This window comes from Pelodiscus sinensis, chromosome 4 (genome assembly GCF_052426305.1).
Source record: "Pelodiscus sinensis isolate ZL-2025 chromosome 4, ASM5242630v1, whole genome shotgun sequence".
Taxonomy (NCBI): Eukaryota; Metazoa; Chordata; order Testudines; family Trionychidae; genus Pelodiscus; species Pelodiscus sinensis.
The window spans coordinates 26,303,738-26,323,666 of NC_143055.1; the positions used below are offsets into that span (position 1 = coordinate 26,303,738).

Genomic DNA, 19,929 nt, shown 5'->3' on the forward strand with positions numbered 1-19,929 from the left:
TTTCTCTGAATTTCCTCCTGTATACAACATGCCACCAATTTAACAGATGCCAAACGTGCAACTACCTCAATTTAACATACATACCTTGCATCTAAATTCAATCTTGAATCACTTTCCATACAAATTCTAGTAAACTTAGAACTAAACCATAAGACAAGCCACAAGCTACAAAGACAAAAGTGAAATATCCTTCTTAGGCAGTCTAGAGCAAAAGAAAAAGAGAAAGAAAACAACATTTCAAAACTAGAACTGCTGAATTTCTTTAGCTATTTTGGACCCTAAAATTCAGAGCTGGATCGTCTTCTCAACTCAGGTTTCCCATACGATATTATAAAGAGATAAGGAATTAGATTCACAAGGTTATAAGAAATGCATGAAAATAGCATCCAAATAAATATAGTTAATTCTCCACAAATAAATAAAGTTAAAGAGACGGATCAGAAAAGACAAGTCAAATGCCTAGGTAGAAGCTCACCCTAGGACACAAAGTAACCCTTCTCTTTCTCCCTCATTCAGTCAATATTTTATTTTATCTAAGCATACAGTCATTCTGAACACTTGATATAGCTCAGCTTGTCTGGTAGCAGACTTTTCAACTGTCTCTGATTAAGCCTATGTCATCCTCCTAGATATGATTAAAATATCAAAGGCAAAGTGAGAACTGAACACAATATTAATCCCATACTTGAACTGGATCCAAACTGGTATAATCTCCAGAGCAAAGATGGTTAGAATAAATTTCAGGTAACAGAGCTAACACTTCAGATCTCTGAAGGTTCACCAAATTACTTTTACTCACTGTTCCTCAATCAGAGGCAGATTTCCTCTCTACTGTAGCAAACAGCTTTTTTATTCCATTCCACAAAACAAGGAATATTAAAGCGTGTCTCTGTTTCTGTTTATTAAAAGGTTTATACCTTTCTTCTTTGTTTATATGCCATTTCAGCGGTCAAAAGTTAGACAGCATGATTGTAATCAACCTGTAGTGGTCTTAAATCAATGCTAATTTTTTTCAAGTGAACAAATAAATCTGTTATTTTCAGTTTGCCAGAGTTGCAAGATTCTGCTCTAAAAGTTATTTCCCTAATTTCATGATTTTGGGGTGGGGAAATCTTACTACAGTAAACTTCCGATAATCTGGCACCTTTGGGACTCAGGGGGTGCTGAATTATCGGATATGCTAGAGTATCAGGAGGTACTCCGGAAGGGGGGCTATGAAGGCTCTGGGGACAGGGTTGGCGGGGGAAGCCCCGCGAAGCCGCCGGCAACAGGCCAGCTGGGGCTGCAAGCGGCAGCCGGTGACTTGGGGAAGCGGCGGGGCAGAGCAGCTGGGGTGCTGCAGGGTTGGTCCCTCAATGCCACCCCTCACCTGAGCGGCGCTGTGGGACCAACCCAGCAGCACCCCAGCTGTTCTGCCCCCGGCTTCCCCAAGTCTGCCACTGGTCATTTTCAGCAGCGGCCTTGGGGAAGTGGCATGGAGCAGCTCCAATTGTCCGGCTGGCCGGAGCACTTCGGGGTTCCAGTTGGTGCCAGACTATCCGGAGTGCCGGACCACTGGATGCAGGACAATTGGAGTTTTACTGTAATTGGACTGGCTACACAGCAGTGGACAAATAGCAGATATGCAACATAATTACATACAAAATGCAAAAAACTATTTAGAATACTTCACAAAACTAGATAAAAAAACATTACAAAAGCCAAGATTGTATTAAATTTATGTGCCAAGTCAGGAAATACCTGAACTGCTATTTAAACGGGACATTTTTGTACCCGTAATTCATTTACACATATTTTTGGCAACAGATTGCAAGTGTTGAATTGCAGGAACAGTTCCTTGTGGACACCACTCATAAGGCCCAATTGGAAAGCCTTATTGCCTATTGCTTACCTCCTCATAGGCTGACAATAGTAAGATTTGGAATTATATTAATATTCAAATAAACAACTACAGCCAGCACTGGAGCTGGGTGCAGGATGACAATTCTGTTTCACGAGAACTTTTGACATTTGTTTTCCTTCTTCAGTAGAAGAAAACAATACCTTTCCAAAACTTTTGTGAAAGAGGAATTTGGGTCACAATACAGACAGTCCCCGGGTTACGTACAAGATAGGGACTGTAGGTTTGTTCTTAAGTTGAATCTGTATGTAAGTCGGAACTGGCGTCAACCGCTGCTGAAACTTATCAGTTTCAACCGCGGCTGAATCTGGATGCCAGTTCTGACTTACATACAGATTCAACTTAAGAACCCCAAGCGTCCCCAAGTCAGCTGCTGCTGAAACTGATCAGCAGCTGATTCCAGGAAGCCCGAGGCAGAGCAACTCTGCCTCGGGCTTCCTGTAGTCAGCGCTGGTCAGTTTCAGCAGTGGCTAAATCAGGACGCCTGGGGCAGAGCAGCTGGGGTGCTGCTGGGTTGGTCCAGTAGTGCCCAGAGCGGCGCTGCGGGACCAACCGGCAGCGCCCCAGCTGCTCTGCCACAGGCGTCCAGAGAAAAGCCTAGACTGCTGGGGGGGGAGGGGCGTACTAGCTGCACCCCCTCCCCCCCACCCCAGCAGACCAGGAAGACGCGGGCAGCGGACCGAGACGCACCGCGGTCCCACAGCCTGGGTCCTCCACGGCTTTGCTCCCCGTCTCCCTGGTCTGCTGGGGTGGGGGGGGGGGGGGTGCAGCTAGTACGCCCCTCCCCCCCCAGCAGTCTAGGCTTTCTCCAGCAGACCAGGGAGACGGGGAGCAAAGCGTCTGAGGACGCCGGCAGCGGGACAGCCGCGGGGCATCTGGGCTGTCCCACTGCCTGCTTTCCCCGCGGCTTTGCAAAGCCGCGGGGAAGCCGGCAGCGGAGCTGCCCAGGCGGCCTGGGCTGCCTCCCTGCCCGAGCCCCTCCGCGGCTTTGCAAAGCCTCGGGGAAGCCGGCAGTGGAGCAGCCCAGGCGCGCCTGGGTTGCCCCGCTGCCCGAGCCCCCCCCCCGCAGCTTTGCAAAGCCTGGGGAAGCCGGCAGCGATGCAGCCCAGGCGTGCCTGGGCTGCCTCGCTGCTCGAGCCCCCCGGCGGACCAGGCAGACCAGGGAGACGCGGAGCAGCTTTTCTCGCCTGGAGTACACGGGCGGCGGGACCATGAGGTCCCGCAGTCCGTGTGCTCCGGGGCAGCCCCGTTCGTAACTGCGGATCCGACATAAGTCGGATCCGCGTAAGTCGGGGACTGCCTGTATACATTTTCAGATAGAAATCAGAGTTTTTGTATTTGGGAAGCCTCTCTCTTTCTCCCCATCTTCTTGACAAAATTAGTCATAACTAACACGTCTTAGTGAAACATTCTGGCTTCAATTTAACAACATAATCTGATGAAACTTCTTTTACAAGGAAATGTTCCAATCTTCTCTACTCAGCATAATTTTCTTTGAATTCATGAATATATACATCATCTTTGCTTTCTGATCAATTAATCAGAAGTAAATTTTATTCTGGATCTTCAAGGTGCATCTACACAGCCCTGTAACTCGAAATAAGGTATGGAATTGAGCTATGCAAATTGCATATCTTATTTCATCATTTGGCACTGTCAACACAGTACCAATTTCAAAATAAAGTGCTATTCCAAAACATCCTGTACTCGTCGTACATTGAAGTTTACAGGGATGGGGAATAGCGAGCCAGAAGTAATGGGCTTGCCGTGAAGATGAGGGATAGTTATTTCGGGATACTCCAGTACCCCCAAACAGCATTGCAGTGTAGATGCACCCTGCTAGTAGATGTACTATTCTTGCAGTGTTGAATAGTAGTTTATTGAAAAAAATCATGCAAGAAAACAAAGTACAAATCCACTCCTTTGCTGAAGCAGCCTTAATGTTGGGTTAGCCATCTTCTGTAGGATTTTTGTAGTTCATAGGATCCTTGGAAGGTCAAGAGAGTAATAGCACCTTTCTCCCTGCAGCTAGTGTACTGAACAATAGTTAAGAGAAACCTTGTGTATCTCATGATCCCTGGGGCCACTGTCATTTGAAGGAATTTAGTTAACTAATTTTACTATTTTAAGTTCATAAATAAGTGTTGAACCCCAGCCTTCGGATATTTAGGAACTAAGGCACTTTAGGACAGAACATCACTGGAAAATGTTAGGAAATACAGTTTAGCTTTTTGTTTGTCTTTGTTGTAAGCAGAGGGATATCAACAATCCATCAATATACCTGTAGTTAACATTACAGTTTCAATACTTAAGATTTCTGCGTGGAAAACATCTGCAAACTTGCCTGAAAAAAAAAGGGGGGGGATCCTGAGTGAAGAAGTGACAGCTGTTCCTGGTTAGTGAGGAGCAGATGGGACTCTGCCATATGCTTTTATGAAAGTGACAGACAGAAATCATCAGAGGTTCTAACAGGAGAGAAAATATTGCATTTGTAAATGAATTATTATGGCACGGTGAGGCAATTAAAAGTATTAATTTCTATACACTGTGGGTTGGATCCTCAGCTGGGGTAAACTGGCACAGCTCCACAGAAGTCAACAAAGTTATGCTGGATTTATCCTAGCCAAATATCTATATTTGTTGACCCACTAGAAGCCATCTATAACTCTTGCTGAAGTCAATATGAAAGCTCCAATTAACTACAAAGATAGTTAAGGCATATTCCAAAACCTTAATTATATCACACTATCCATACCAGCTTGTTAACTCAGGTGACACTCATCTTTCCACACAAAGCTAAGAACTGTCACATAGTTTATTAAGTTGTACAGGTTGGATCTTCCTGGTCCGGCATCCTTGGAACCTGACATCCTGAACAAGGGAATTTACCAGACCAGGGGAAGTCCTTTGCCACCTGCCTGTCAGCCTCCCACCAGCTCTGCTTCCACCCTGGCTGTTGGTCCTGGCTAGGTTGCCAGATGCCAATCCCCCTGCCTCCAGCTCCAGCCGGCTCCCCTCGCACCAGCCTGACTAGGCTGCCGCCTGCCAGACCATGGATATTATTGGACCAGAGGGTCCTGGTTTTGGGAAGTACAACCTGGCTGAACATTATTGCTCATGTTCCAGGGGAAAACATTCTCTCAGATTTATGGCAAACAGAAAAGATTAAAAATAATGTTCACGTCTACTTACGTTACTATCCGAGTTACAGTAATCTATCTATATTAGAGAGTTTGTGCATATGTCTGTCTGAGTCCATTTGTTCAAGAATCCCTCCTAAACGGTAAGAACTAGAACCACTACATTTGCTAGGCAGCTTCCTCTTATCCTAACTTAAAGCAAGGTCAGGGTTTGCTTGTGCCAGGAAAATGTGCCTGGAATCCAAATTGTTTTCCATAACATTTCTTCTCCATTGAAGAGCTGGAGCCAGGCAACACAGCTCTAGGTCTCCCCAACCCCCGGAGGAGCCAGCAGGAGCCAGGCAGGTGCAGTGCTGCCATTGCTGCTGCGGGTGGCCATGATGAGTCTCCCCCAGAACCTTAGCCTGAGTCCCCCACTCCCTGGCCTGAGCCCCCGCCATCTCCCAATACTTTTCCCCGAGTACCTCACACCCCCAACCCTCTGCCCTGACTCCTGCACCCCCCATACCACCATTTCCCTGGCCTGAAGGACCCGAGCAACACCAGATAAGTCTTCTTGTGTGCTATATATTAAAAGTGAGAAATTGTACTTTTTATGCTTAATGATTGCATTAAGCTACAAACATTTCCTCACCATGATCATAACTTTAACATTAATATGACCTTTGTGTTGGCCACACTGCAATAACTTCATTCTGGCATAGAAGGCTCACACAGGACCTCCTCTCCACTTAAGCTCTTGACCAGTTTGAAGTCTAGCAGACGTTTAACAGTCAGACGTAAGCCTCTGAGTTTCTGGCCCTAGGTGTCTCAAGCTAGACACCTAAAGACACACGAACCAAAATTTAGCTGGTGCTATGAAAATCTGAACCATAATGCTGACGAAATAAAGTAAATTAAAATATTTTATGTTCATAGCATACATTTTGCACAAAGATGTTCAATTTATTAATATGTTGCATTACACACCTCTAGGTATTTTAAAAAATCTCCTAGTAAACAGAAAAACTTTGAGCCTAGTCAGTTACTCTATTTAAAAAATATAAAATTAAGATGAAGTGGCACACTGATTAATTTTCAATTATTACAACCATTCTCCTATTTGCACAATGAAATATATTAACTGTTTCCCTTACGTTGGGTAGCACACACAACAGAGAAGAGAATTTGAGCAATACTATATTAGTCAATAACATATCAGAGTATCGAATTTAAGTTAAGTTACTACTATACATTATTACTTTTACCAACAAAGACCCAAAAGTAGAGCTTCCCCTTCTAATTTTAAGTTAAGATGACATAGCTACAATCTACTGGATTTTGATGTTGAAGTAGCCATTTGCCCAGTGGCTAGTAACTAATTTAGGGGCCCAATCCTATAATTCTTCACTCACATGAGTAGTTTCACTGCAGCCAATGGGACCACACATTTATATTTATTTGAGCAAGAATTACACAACTGGATTCTGGAATACTTATTAATTTTTTGGAATTTCATCTATAAAATTCTGCTTATCTAACACCCAGAAAAAGAACCCATTAAACTCATTAAGTCCCACAATCAGCAACCCCTTAAAAAAGCACTTGGAGTTCTGGATGATGGCTCAAGATTCTACAAAACTGACTATATCTAGGTCTTAGCTTAATTACACTAATGCACAGTATGGGTGGTTCCTCAGTCTTCATAGATCAGTTAACTAATATGTGACTGATGGTTTATCAACTTTTCCTGTCTGTAAGCCCCCCCTCAACTCATCTAATAAGGCCCATTTAGATGGACTAAAATTTAATTTAATTTTAATTTAAAATTCAGTGATTATTTTTGTTCCATTTCAAAGTAATTAGATGTCTTATCTGTTCATGTAAAAGGAACTAAAGCAATCTGGCATGCAATTGTACATGAAGAACCAGTAAGAGAAAGGGGAACACTTCCTAATGTGGGAGCCAGCTCTATACCTGACATAGCCTGTGCTCAATTCATTTGTTACCACTACTTTCCTCTCTCCACTTGGAAAACTTACCATTTATTCCTACCCTTTGTTTCCTGTCTTTTCATTGGTTATCAATCCATGAAAGGACCTTCCCTCTTATCCCATGACAACTTACTTTACTTAAGAGACTTTGGTGAGGGACCTTGTCAAAGGCTTTATGGAAATCTAAGTACACTATATCCACATGTTTGTTGACCCCCTCAAAAAACTCTAGCAGATTAGTAAGGCATGATTTCCCTTTAATTTCTGATTTAAAAGCAGATTGTCTGCAGGGGGTCCCAGTGGGGAGTTGGGATCCCCTGTGGTCAGGGGCTGCTGCTGGCTGGGCAGGCAGCCTGGCTCAGTCCCAGCTCATGCCAGGTGCTATATCAAACCCAGCTGCGGCTCTGCATTTTAAAATGCAGTAGAAGCTGGGGGAAGGGGTGGAAAGGGAGGGAGGAGGGCATGCTGCCTGACTCCTACTGGCCTTTACATTGCAGAGCTGCAGCAGGGTTGGGCCGGCACACAGCACGAGCAGGGCCCGAGCCAGGCTTCCTATCCACTAATTGAATAGCAGATACATCCCTAGTGTGGTCCCCTTTCCTGCTACTTTGACAATAAACATCATCTACTCCTGTCTAGTGGCAGTACACATCCTAAGAGTCAAAGAGTTGGACAACCATCCCTACTCACCAGACCATGTGTGGGGATCATCACTGTACCTTGGCACCTTTATTTTAATACTTAAACACTGATGCTTATGCATGGAAAAGGAGCACTCTCTTCATAAGCCTTCACTCCTTGTGTAGTAGCACAACAAAGACAGGAAGTTGCTTCTTCACCGGTTCTTTCATTATACTGTTGAATCAAATAATTCAGGGCAGTGTTCCCTCTAAGCTGGTAGGCAGCACAGCGTCACAGATGATTAATCAGTGCTGCCCAGTCAGTCAGCTCTGTGCATGAAGCCATGAGCCTGACTGGACAGGGCTGATTAATCACCTGTGAAGCTGTTCTGCCATGCAGCTTAGAAAGAACACTGATTCAAACCAATGTGACAATTCAGCAAATATTTTGTGGTATAACAGTGTCCTGCTGTTTAATAGCTCTAAGGTTTAAATGAGTAGAAATGTCCCATTTCCAGGACAGACTACAAAAAACATGGCTGGCTCCATTTTAAAATAAAAATGCAAAGTGAAAACTCTTTAGGACGTGACTGTGCTACACTGACTTCCACAGGGTTGCACCTTGCTCAAAGAGTAGCCCACTTGACTTCAATGAGACTACTCACAGAGTCAAGTATCACTCAGCATATCAGTTGTACAATCAGTACATCTATGTTCATTTTTCTTATTTAGACATGTAGATATAGATTCAGTGTCAGCCCCCACAAAATCACGTATAACTGAAGTTAATGGGAGTCTCATATACTTAAACCACTGATGACTTTGGTATACAGGCAGTCCCCGGGTTACGCGGATCCGACTTATATGGGATCCATACTTACGAACGGGGCTTTTCTCGTCCCGGAGGACGCGGCGCGTCTTGGCATCCCGCCGCCCGCGTCTCCCTGGTCTGCTGGGGGGGGGGGGCGCAGCTAGTGCGCCCCCCCCCGCAGACCAGGCTTTTCTTGCTGACACCTGTGGTAGAGCAGCTGGGGCGCTGCCAGGTTGGTCCCGCAACGCCAAGGAGCGGCGCTACTAGACCAACTCGGCAGCACCCCAGCTGCTCTGCCCCAGGAGTCCTGATTCAGCCACTGCTGGCCAGTTTCAGCAGCGGCTGAATCAGGACGCCTGGGGCAGAGCAGCTGGGGTGCTGCTGGGTTGGTCCAGTAGCGCCGAGGAGCAGCACCCCAGCTGCTCTGCCTCAGGTGTCCCCAAGTCAGCTGCTGCTGAAACTGACCAGTGGCTGACTACAGGAAGCCGGAGACAGAGTTGCTCTGCCCCGGGCTTCCTGGAATCAGCCACTGATCAGTTTCAGCAGCAGCTGACTTGGGGACACTTGGGGTAGAGCAGCTGGGGTACTGCCGGGTTGGTCCCCGCAGCGCCCCAGTTGCTCTGTCCCAGGTATCCAGATTCAGCCGCTGTTGAAACTGATCAGCGGCTGATTCCAGGAAGCCCGGGGCAGAGAAACTGGACACCAGTTCTGACTTACGTACAAATTCAACTTAAGAACAATCCTACAGTCCCTATCTTGTACGTAACCCGGGGACTGCCCGTACAGCAAACCGCAGAGCTGGATTTGAAATATTAAGGGCTAAATTTTGATTTGGACTACGCAGCCATGTAGAATCATAAAGGAACCTTCATTGCACCTTTGCAAAGGCTCCCCAGACCTTGTATCTGGGCAACGAGAGATAAAAGAGTGGACTGCTCCATGCTTGCTTGCTACCTCAGGCTAGGAGGAAGGGATCAGAGAGGATTGGAACATGGGCTCTATTTTCCAATACACCAGCCAGCCCAGATATCTCCGAGCAGGGGTGCCATAACTTACTCTTGGCAAAAGGTGGCAGCAAATTTCTACTTCCCCGCAGCCCCAACTAGATAAAGAGAAATCCGGGAGCCTAAGGGCAGGAGGGCCAGCCAGCCAGGGCATCAGGGTTGGAAGCCCGGCTGGAGGCCAGACCGGGGCAAGAGCCCCACGGCAGCTTCTAGCAGCCCACAGCAGCGTGGGGCTTCGCATGAGTCCCCCAGCAACACAGATCAGCACTGGGCTGGAGCCCCATGGTAGCCTCCAGGAACTTGGGGTTGAGGTTGGAGTCTCATGGCAGTGCAGGACTAGAATCCTCCAACAGCTTCTTGGAGCGTGGGGCCAGGGCAAGAGCCCCGTAGAAGTTCCCTGAGCATGGGGATGGAACCCCATCGCAGGAGTCACAGCTTCTGCTACCCAGGGAGCCGGCAACAGCTAGGCAAGGTGCTCAGCCAAGTGAGAGGAGTGGGAGGAGAGACAGGTGCCTGCTGGGGCAGCCTTGACAGCTAGTAGCAGGAGACTTCCCCTAGTCTGGCAAATTCTCTCATTTGGGAGCAATCAGGTCCCAACGGTGCTGGACCAAGGAGGTCCAATCTATACTTTTTTTTAGGTTAACAATATAGGGTAGGTTTTCTTTTATTATGAAATATGGCTAATGATGGAAACTAGTTTCCATTTCTAAAAGAAAAATGGTCCTTTACAGAAACAAAAGAAGCACAAAAATTCAGAGCCTGCCCAGACAAAGGATAACTGATCAGAGGGGCAGTTTCACTGTGGGTAAATCTGGCCTCATTCAATTTAGCTAAAGTGCTTTTAATTTTTTTAATGGAATCATCATCATAATGCTTGGGGCAGAATCCCTCGACTCACTCCCTCCAGACTTGGAATTTAAGCTGAAAATCCCTCGTATTCACAACAAATAGTTTACAATTATATCTACCAGGTATCACCCAGCCTTCACAGGGGAGCTCTGGCAGGTTCTAAAATATTTCAGGACAGGACCTGTGTGTCTCATGCCAGTTTCATGCCAGTTCTTGTATCAAGTGTTAGAATAACATTTCTTCTCAGGTCATAGTAGTCATGTTAGATGGCTTTCAGTTTATTTGCTAGGCCTCTTAAACCACATCAAACCACTATATGCAATTCCCCCCCAGGGACAAAATTTCTCCAGATTTATTACCTGCCTCAGAGATGTTCATTAAACAAACATCAGTAATTATTTAAAAAAGCAGTCATGTAGCACTTTAAAGACTAACAAGATGGCTTATTAGGTGATGAGCTTTCGTGGGGCAGACCCACTTCTTCAGATCATATTCTGAAAGTGAAATGGCATGACCATTATATAACAGAGGGATACAACGAAGAAGAAAACAAATCAGCTACATAGAATAGAAGGTAGGGAGGGACGAGGGGACGAGGAAGAGATAAGGAAGGAGGAAATTGCTTATTGTAAGAGTCATATTGTACCTTCTATTCTATGTAGCTGATTTGTTTACTTCTTCATTGTATCCCTCTGTTATATAATGGTCATGCCATTTCACTTTCAGAAAATGATCTGAAGAAGTGGGTCTGCCCCACGAAAGCTCATCACCTAATAAACCATCTTGTTAGTCTTTAAAGTGCTACATGTCTGCTTTTCTTGCTTTGCCAAAATCATACTAACACAGCTACTTACCTCTCTTGTTACTTTTCATCAGTAATTATAGTTACTGAGGAAACATTTTAGCATCCCTATTAAGTCAGGAATACTATCCCTAGCCCATAAAGATACACATAACATTTATAAACCTGGAACATTCATAGACTATTATATAATGTGTTGATAGCATCTATCACAGTCACCACATTTTTACCAGCAATTAGGATTATATGACTGCATGAGAATGGTCAATGGATTGGTTTTAGAGAAAACAAGTATTACGTTTTCTTCCTTAGAAGGAGAAACAAGAAAACATAGCTTCAAGAAAAGTGCTGTAATTTTAGAGATTTTCTATAGGCAGAAGTCTGCAATAAAGAACAGAAGTTTCAGTCTTCCATACTTACATGTATTGCCTCAATACAAGTGCAAAATGTATTAGAAAATCCTGACTAGCAGCATTAACAGGATAAAAGGTAAGTGTACAAAGTTGAGTGAACAAAAATAGAATCTATCACAGGAAACAAAGGAGGGGGGGGAGAAGAGAAAAATGTGGAGGATTTATTGTAAAGATTTGAACTCCAATGTACATTTGAAGTTTTGAAAACTAATGAATAATTTTTAGGGGTGGCCAAAATGACTCTGCAAATTTGCTTCTATGGGGTTTTTGAAACAAAAATAAGTGGAGGTGACTAGTGTTCATACTTACAGGAGGTAAATTATTTCTGCGTGTTTAAAAGGGAAATTGGCAAGAAGTTTAAAGTAATTGCTTGAGCTCCCAAGACTAAAAATGCCTTTAAAAAAAAAATCCAGCAATTTTTCACTCAGAATTTTGTTTCGAACATGACGTACTTGGGCAGATTGACATGTGGTCTTATTAAAGCACAAGTGGATTGCATGATGATTTGCAAAATGGGTTTTGGTGCCAGGATTGGGTGGGACTTCTATTCTCTGCTGCTCCCTAACTCCCACATAGGTAGGTAGGCAAGGGCAGAAATGTGTCAGCTTTTTCAAGCTAGTTTAACCCACATCCAGCCAGAGAGCATGGAAGGGAGCTGGCATAGATTAGTGACAGAGCTGTTTGCCCAGAGCATTAGGAAAGTAGGAAAGAACTTCTCCTGCAGTGTCATGGCTACATAAAACCCCACTGGGTTGGGGGGTGGAGGTGTTTACATATTACAATTTAGCCATATTTTATTAAACAATCCACACAAAAACAGTATGTTGCCTTTGCCAACTGTATTCACAGTAGTAGTTAAATAATGAACGCCATCACCAAAGAGAACAGTGGCCTTAATAAGAAATTATGCCAACAACAACAACGATACACAGGTAAGGAAATGGAACAAAAGAATCAAGTTACATTTCAGCTCCATAAAAAGAGAACGGAGAAAATATGCAGAATGAAATGGCAGAAGTGATGGGGACAGAAACCTTGCTTTCATATTTATAATAAAACAAACAGGAAGGAAAAATCATAAGTGTAGTTTATTTTCCCACTTTTGTAAAGATTAATTTGTTACGGAATCTTTTTGGGGGGAGGAGAGCCACCACATTGTTTAGGCACCACATATTGTACACAAACTGAGGCTGCTTAAATGCATCTTTCTGTATCTGCAAACAAACTGTATCAAAATTAGCTACTTGGAAATTCACAGGGCTAGATTCTGTTCTCAGTTAAATTGATGTAATCCTGGAATAATGTTATTTAAGTCATGTAGTTGTTCCAAAATTACACTGATGTAACTGAGTTCTAAATCCAGGCCATTAGGTATCAGTGCTTTTGAACAAACCCTGTTCCAAAAAGAGTTCATTGTAATAGACTGCAAACTAAGGATAACATACAGTGGATCAAGTTGTATCTTTTGCTACGAAAAAGCCTAATAAATCCTGAAAGAACTAACAAACAGGTACTCAGAGTACAAGTGTCATTACTGGCACACTATCGACATGCTCTTCTAAATTCATGCAGTCTATGTAAAATTGACATGCAATGAGGAACCAGAAGCATTATCGAGGGGAGATTAATCTTTTTTATCATCATCTTATACAAGATGCACACACAACCCCCTGCCACACATGTGGCAATGTCTAATGCAAGGTTTCTCAAAGTGGGCTGCAGGCCCGCTTTGTGAAAGCTGCTAGAGGGCCTGCACCGCTTTGTTTACCCAAAGTGTTGCCTTGGCTGGAAACAGTGAACAAGAGGCAATGCATTAGGCTCCATGGCTACAGACCTGTTAGGTAAATAAAGTGGCTTGGGCCTACTAGTGACTTTCCCAAAGCAGGCCCATGGTCCACTTTGAAAAACACTGGTCTAATGTAATGCATGTTTTAGTGTTTGGTGCATGGAAAATGACACAAAAGTGAAAAAAATTACTTACCTGGGCCAATGCAAAATGATGCAATTGTTGCAAGAATACAAAATATACTGAGATAGGGGAGCCAGTATGCATGATTCTGGAAAAAAAAGCAACAAAAAATAACTCATACTCCTATCAAAAGCTGAGTCAATAATAAGAGATCACATAGAATGAAAATATTCTATACATATGTTCCATAGACTAGGGCAGTGTTTCTCAACCAGTGATACAAGTACCCTTGGTGGTAATTGAGAGAAGTCTGGGGGGTAGGTCAACAACTGAAATTTGGGGAAAACTGAATTTTTGTTTTAAGTTTTACAGCGCTTTATTATTTTTGTACTTTTTACACCCAAAAATTTCATCGCCTGCCTGGCTACGATTAAATTGTTTAAACAAATGTGTTGCAATGTTAGAAAAAAAATTGTATGTCTGAAAACTGTAGGTACTGGGGGTACTTATACATTTTTTTAAAGGGGTACTTTATAAAAAAGGTTGAGAAACACTGAACTAGGGTTTATGCTAAAAGTTAGTCTTAAAAATCAGTATTCCTGAAATATTTATTAGATAATTTATTATTCAAATTATACTAAAATTAAAACTTCGAATGCATACACTGAAATGTCAAAAGGTCTGCTGCACTGAACAAGGCTCAAATATTCAAATCTCATAACTTTTTACATGTTGCAATTCAGCTAAGATGTGAAAGAGACTTTTCTTGTGTTGCACAAATTCTGTTTAGTCATCTACCTGACATATTAATGAAGGCCAGCATGGCTACTTTTTTAAATGACAAAAGGTAATCTCTGTGAATGACAGACTAAACACATGGCTTCAATAGAACAGGGCCCTGTTTGCCAGAAGCTGGGAATGGGTGACAGGAGAAGAATCATTTGATGATTATCTGTTCCATTCATTTTCTCTGAAGTAACTGGCACTGGCCCCTGTCAGAAGGCAGGATACTGGGCAAGATGAACCTTTCCTCTTACCCAGCATGGCTATTCTTACATTCTAAGCGTCAAACAATGGACAGTGGTTGCAGTCAAGCAGGATGGGATTTTCAGCCACATCCTGAAATTATAGACAAACAACCCAGTGGGTCTGAATCTGCAGTCAAGGAAAGTTTTGTATGGAAAAGGATAGCCACGGGCTATCAAGATGATTTTGTCTACAGAAAACAGACTCAACCATAATACAGGTAAAAAGTAACCAAAAGGAATAATCTAAAATTAATAAGAAGAACGTAAAGGAAGGCAGCGTTAGATTCAACAGGATTGCTAAATTATATGCATGTTCCTGCTAGCTTGAAATATTGAGAGAAAATTCTACTTAATTACCAGCCCACTGTCCTTGATTCATTTATGTAGCAGAGTAGTAAACCTCCCTGTTTTTCCACCACACTGCTGTGGTCTCATCATATTTCTCAGAAAATGTTTAATAGCATATAGTAATATTCACACTCATTGTAACAAAGTCTTTATTGCTTTTACAAAACATGAAGATATATTCCCTTACAGTATTCTGAAGCATCATCATAAGTATACTTGTCAATATCAATGATTAAAGTATAAGTTCAAACAGAACAGTAATATATTGATTGGTTTGTTTGCTTTTAACTTGTTTTTTCACTAATTCATACATTATAATATGTGAAGGATTTTCTTGGCATTTGTGAGAATTCATAAAGCTGTACATTTATCAGAGAGGAGCTCAAGGTCCAAAGTCTGGATCCAAACACAGATCTAAATTTCTCAGCCCCTTGTACAGAGAGGAAGTAGGTGCAATTCAGAACCAGATACAATTTTCCTCAGAGATCAAGGCTGTTGTTAAGTACTATTTAGATATTTCACAGATTTGTAGTGATTAAAGAAAGAAGACACCATTAAATCATCTAGCTCAGCGGTGGGGAACCTACGGCTCAAGGGCCTTATGTGGCCTATCAAGGGTGTGTGTGCGGCCCATGAGACATTTTGTTTATTGTTGCCCATGTGCAGGGTTGCTAGATTCCGCTGGTTTCCATCTGGGTAGTTCTTTCCTACTGGGTAGTTCTTTCCCACTGGTATTATTAAAGTGGCATGCACATAAAGCAGGGGCAAGAGAGGCAAGGTGCATGCTAATTGCATACAATGACCATGAGAGTCGTGTGCTCCCTCTGCATCCAATCAAAGTGCTGTTACGGTTCAATGGGCGCACCCCAAAATACTACATACACAAGTGCAATTAGCGGAACTACCGTATAGCTCAGGAGGCTGTCACAATTGAGACAATCTTGCGGCCCACTGAAATGAAGAAGGGCTACTCATGCAGCCCACTTGCTAGTCTCGTTTGCCCATTGCTGATCTAGTCTGACCTCTTGTATAACACAGGCCCTTAAATTTCACCCATTTCTCTTGGACTCAGCTCAATAACTTGCTTTTGGTTAAAGTACATCTTCCAGAACAGAATCCAGTCTTTATTTGAATACAGGCAGTCCCCGGGTTACATGGATCCGACTTACATCGGATCCCTACTTACAAACGGGGTGAGGCAACCCCGCTCTAGCTGCTTCCCCTCAGCAGACCAGGGAGACGCGAAGCTAGCGTTCCCCCCAGCAGACCAGGGAGACGCGGAGCGGCTTTTCTCAGCAGACACCTCAGCTTGAGAATAAAGGACTGAGGAAAGTGAGGTGTGGGAGAATAAAACTGAGCTTTGGAGAAATGTTTGGCTAGAGTTTCCCCTACAATATGTACCAGTTCCGACTTACATACAAATTCAACTTAAGAACAAACCTACAGTCCCTATCTTGTACATAACCCGGGGACTGCCTGTACATTGACAGAGAATCCACTGCTTCCCGTTTCTCTTTATTCCACTGGTTTACCACTTTACTGTTAAAAATGTGTACAATATTTCTAATTTGTCTAGCTTCAGTTTCCAGCTACTGGTTCTTGTTATGTTTTTACTATGTTCATATGCTACACACATGGATTCCAAGAGTATGTTCACACCCTAAAGAAAGCTATAATGATAGCCCAAATGAAAATGCCTATACTAGCCATAAGCAAGCAGGTGCAGGTATGTTAGCAGTGAAGACAGAGGGACCTGGGAAAGCAATGAAAATATGTACCAAGGTCCCTGGCAGGATTGTACTGGGGTAGCCTGCCTGCTCCGAAGCATGTATTGCCACATTTTCATTACTATTATTGCCTTCACTAGCTAGATTAAGGCAACCCACAGCCTAATTAAACATTGGTTTGCAATGTACACATACCCTCAGTGGTACCCTTCACATGAACTCAACCAAAGAAACAGGCCAGAGCAGTCAGATTAAAATGAGCCTTGCCATTTACCACTTTACCAAAGACAGAGAGGTCTTGACTACAGCCAGAAGAACAATTTTCTGAAAGATCACCAAAAGCAGGCTGTTTTAACCTGTCAGAACTCTACTTTTCAGGCCCCAGGAACAAAAGAGAGTTGCACATGAGGATGCATACAAACAGAGGATAAACATGTCAGACAAACTGATTTCCTTTCAGTGTTACAGTTTAATAACCTTCTTCTAAATCATTTGACATAATCACTTGTGAAGTAAACGCTAACCCTGCATCTCTATGCCAGGTGCTGCCTTCCAACAAATAAGGAATCTTCACCTTTTGAGTCAAAATAGCTGAACTGAATTTCAAAGGTACTGTCACACTGGAATGTTTTCTCCCCTGGGAGTCTTCTGGTTGAATTTAACCTTTTTGCTTTTGAAAAAAATATCACCAGTACACAGAAGGTTCCTAGAAAATGCAAGAAATTTCAAGGAGATATATACTGTTTCACAATAAAAGTAAGAAGTATTGAATGCAGCATTTCTCAACCAGGGGCAAAATTATCCTCTCATATCTGCATATGTGAAACTCTCACTTGGAAATGAATAAGACAATCTTCTAGATCCCATTATAACTAACAATCACATGCTGAAATAATTAAATGTATAATTAAACAGAAGACAGAACCTCAAATCTCCATTTCAGAATAGGCGATCATTTAATCAAAAGTTGGAATGACCTGCAGAAATAAGTTGAAGTAGTAATACATACCTGACATTTAAAATAGAAAAAATGAAAATAGTTATATAAAAGATATACTGTACCTGTAAAGTCAGGGATACTGTAAGTATCACAAAGAAGATGACCATCAAACCAAAACCACCAATAAGTAGAGGTCTCCGTCCAAGCCGTTCAATAGCTAAGCCCTAAAGAAGAAATGGTATTTTACTATCTTAAATTACTAGTAGAGCTTTGTTAATTAAAGACATTCTTACAGTGAAGCACTATCTATGGTTTTTACATAGAACCTAACTTAAATTTTGTTAATGCATACCTGCAACGTGTTCATAATTACGGTCAGATCACATCACCTGACGATGGAAAACAGGTAACTGTAATATTAAGCATTACTTATTAAAATAGAGTCAATAAATAATATTTGGTTGGGTTATGTCTTTTTCCTATATAGAACCAGAAGATTATAGATGGAAGAATGTGAAACTAATGGATTGTCTTTGGTTGCAATGGTGTACATTAACTTTCCATTAGTGCTGTCATCAAATAAATGTTATGCTTAACTTTTCTTACATAACAGTTACTTGAATTTGTATGATCAGAAAAAGGGAGTACCAAGCTATGAATCATAAAATCTTATTCAAATGTAGGGTAGCATGGATGCACTGAAACCTATGCATTTGTGCTACTTTTCATTTATTTATGTTGACTGCTTTGCAGCAAAGAAACTCAAATTTAAAAAAAGTCACAAAATCAGAGTATGTCTTCTAAAAAGAATAAAAAGAGCCCTAAAAAGGGTTAGTATAAAACTAATTTCATTACCCTACAGTCACACTCTAAATAGATGAGTAGTATATATTTTAGACCAGAAACATCAGAATATTTTCTAACATTCTATTCTCCCCAATAATTACTCATTAATTTTCTAATGAAGAAAGGGGAAAGTGACCTGAATTTTAAAGGGTATGTGGAAAATAACTACTTCAGATGGTTTTAAAGTTAGAATTAAATATTTAATTGCCAGGTAAACGATTACTTTGGACTAAAAGCCTGTGTTCAAGCATCACCCATGTGAAAGATGAAATGCAGAAATGAAATTCATTCTAGACTATATATGTGGAAGGAGAGGGCACAACTTGCGCAGTAGGTGCACCCTCTACAAATGTCAGCTCTGCCAGGTATTATGGAAGAGGAGCAAGGTGACTGCTACCCCATGCCAAGTCCTTCTCCCCCTCTTTTGGAAGGCTAAAGCCAAAACTGGGCTTAGTCTGAAGCATTCTTTGGAAGTGTCTTCACAGAAAATTAAAAATCATAGCTGGCCTGCATCTGAGTTCTCAGGTTGTTTCACTGATGTGTAAGCTTCCAGGGTTGGACTGGAGCCCAAGATCTGGGACCCTTGAATCTTACAAAGCCCAGGCTCTGGCCCAAAAGTCAATACAACAATGAGACAGCTCTGCAGCCCAAGCTGCACGGGCCTGCTGAAGGTTTTGCTTTTCTGTATAGACATACCCAGAGCGGCCCAATATTTCAGAGGCTGCCAGTGTGCTCCTTTGGTCCCCTCTTTTCATTGTTGTGCACACATGGAAGACTGAACATACCATTCGATGGAGCTTCTGTCTTAGGGTCACAAGGTGCTTTGCAAAAGACAAATGAAGTGAACCTGAGAGGCAGATACTTCATAACATCCTTGTACAGAGGAACTAAGGGACAGAGATACTGAGGCTCACATCTTCAAAAGTCTCATTTAATTTTGGGTGCCCACGTGGGACATTTATGGCCTGATTTTTCAGAGACATCGAGTACCAATTCATAGGCTCCTATTTTCCATTAAATATGAGCTCTGCTCAAGCACCGGTGACAGTGGCAGTCAGTGCCTGCAGCTCCATGATCACCAACCTGAGCAGAAGTTAAAGCAGCAGGAAGCCAACTTAAATTTTGGCCACTGGAGCTCACACTGGTAGAGAATCTGGCCTAGAGGAGTCTGATGCCATCGCAGCTTCCCCTTCTTCTGGAAGTATGTAGGGACAGCTGGTGTAGAATATGTAGCACTCACTGAAAATAGTAGACCAAATAATCTAGCCTGTGTGTATTTTATGGCCAGAAGGGACCATTATAAACATCTAGGCCAGTGGTCCCCAACCTTTCAAGGTTGTCGGGCGCCAGGGGGCGTGGCCGTTCGCCCGCCGGGCACCAGGGGGCGGGGACACTTGCGCCCCGGGGGCGGCCCCCCCCATAGCCGCATGCCCGGGGCCACGCGCCCGGGGCCCCCCCCGCCCTGCGCCGCGCGCCCGGGGCCGGCGCTCCCCCCGCCCTGCGCCAGGCCAGCCCCGAGCACCTGGCGGGCACATGGAAATGCCCCCGCGGGCGCCATGGAGCCCACGGGCACCGTGTTGGGGACCACGGATCTAGGCTGACCTCCACAACACAAGCCA

The 19,929-nt window shown here is 43.2% G+C and overlaps 1 protein-coding gene across 3 annotated transcripts in view; it reads right to left on the reverse strand.

The window, feature by feature from the left end:
* The window catches only part of SLC2A9 (solute carrier family 2 member 9), a 178,318-nt gene that overhangs the window by 58,274 nt on the left and 100,115 nt on the right, over nucleotides 1–19,929 (reverse strand). For all 3 annotated transcript variants that reach the window (XM_075930735.2, XM_006128181.5, XM_006128182.5), the window contains 2 exons: nucleotides 17,587–17,688; nucleotides 13,494–13,569 (listed from right to left, as the gene is read on the reverse strand). In XM_075930735.2, the coding sequence (XP_075786850.2) occupies nucleotides 13,494–13,569; nucleotides 17,587–17,688 (178 nt within the window). The remainder of the gene's footprint in view (nucleotides 1–13,493; nucleotides 13,570–17,586; nucleotides 17,689–19,929) is intronic.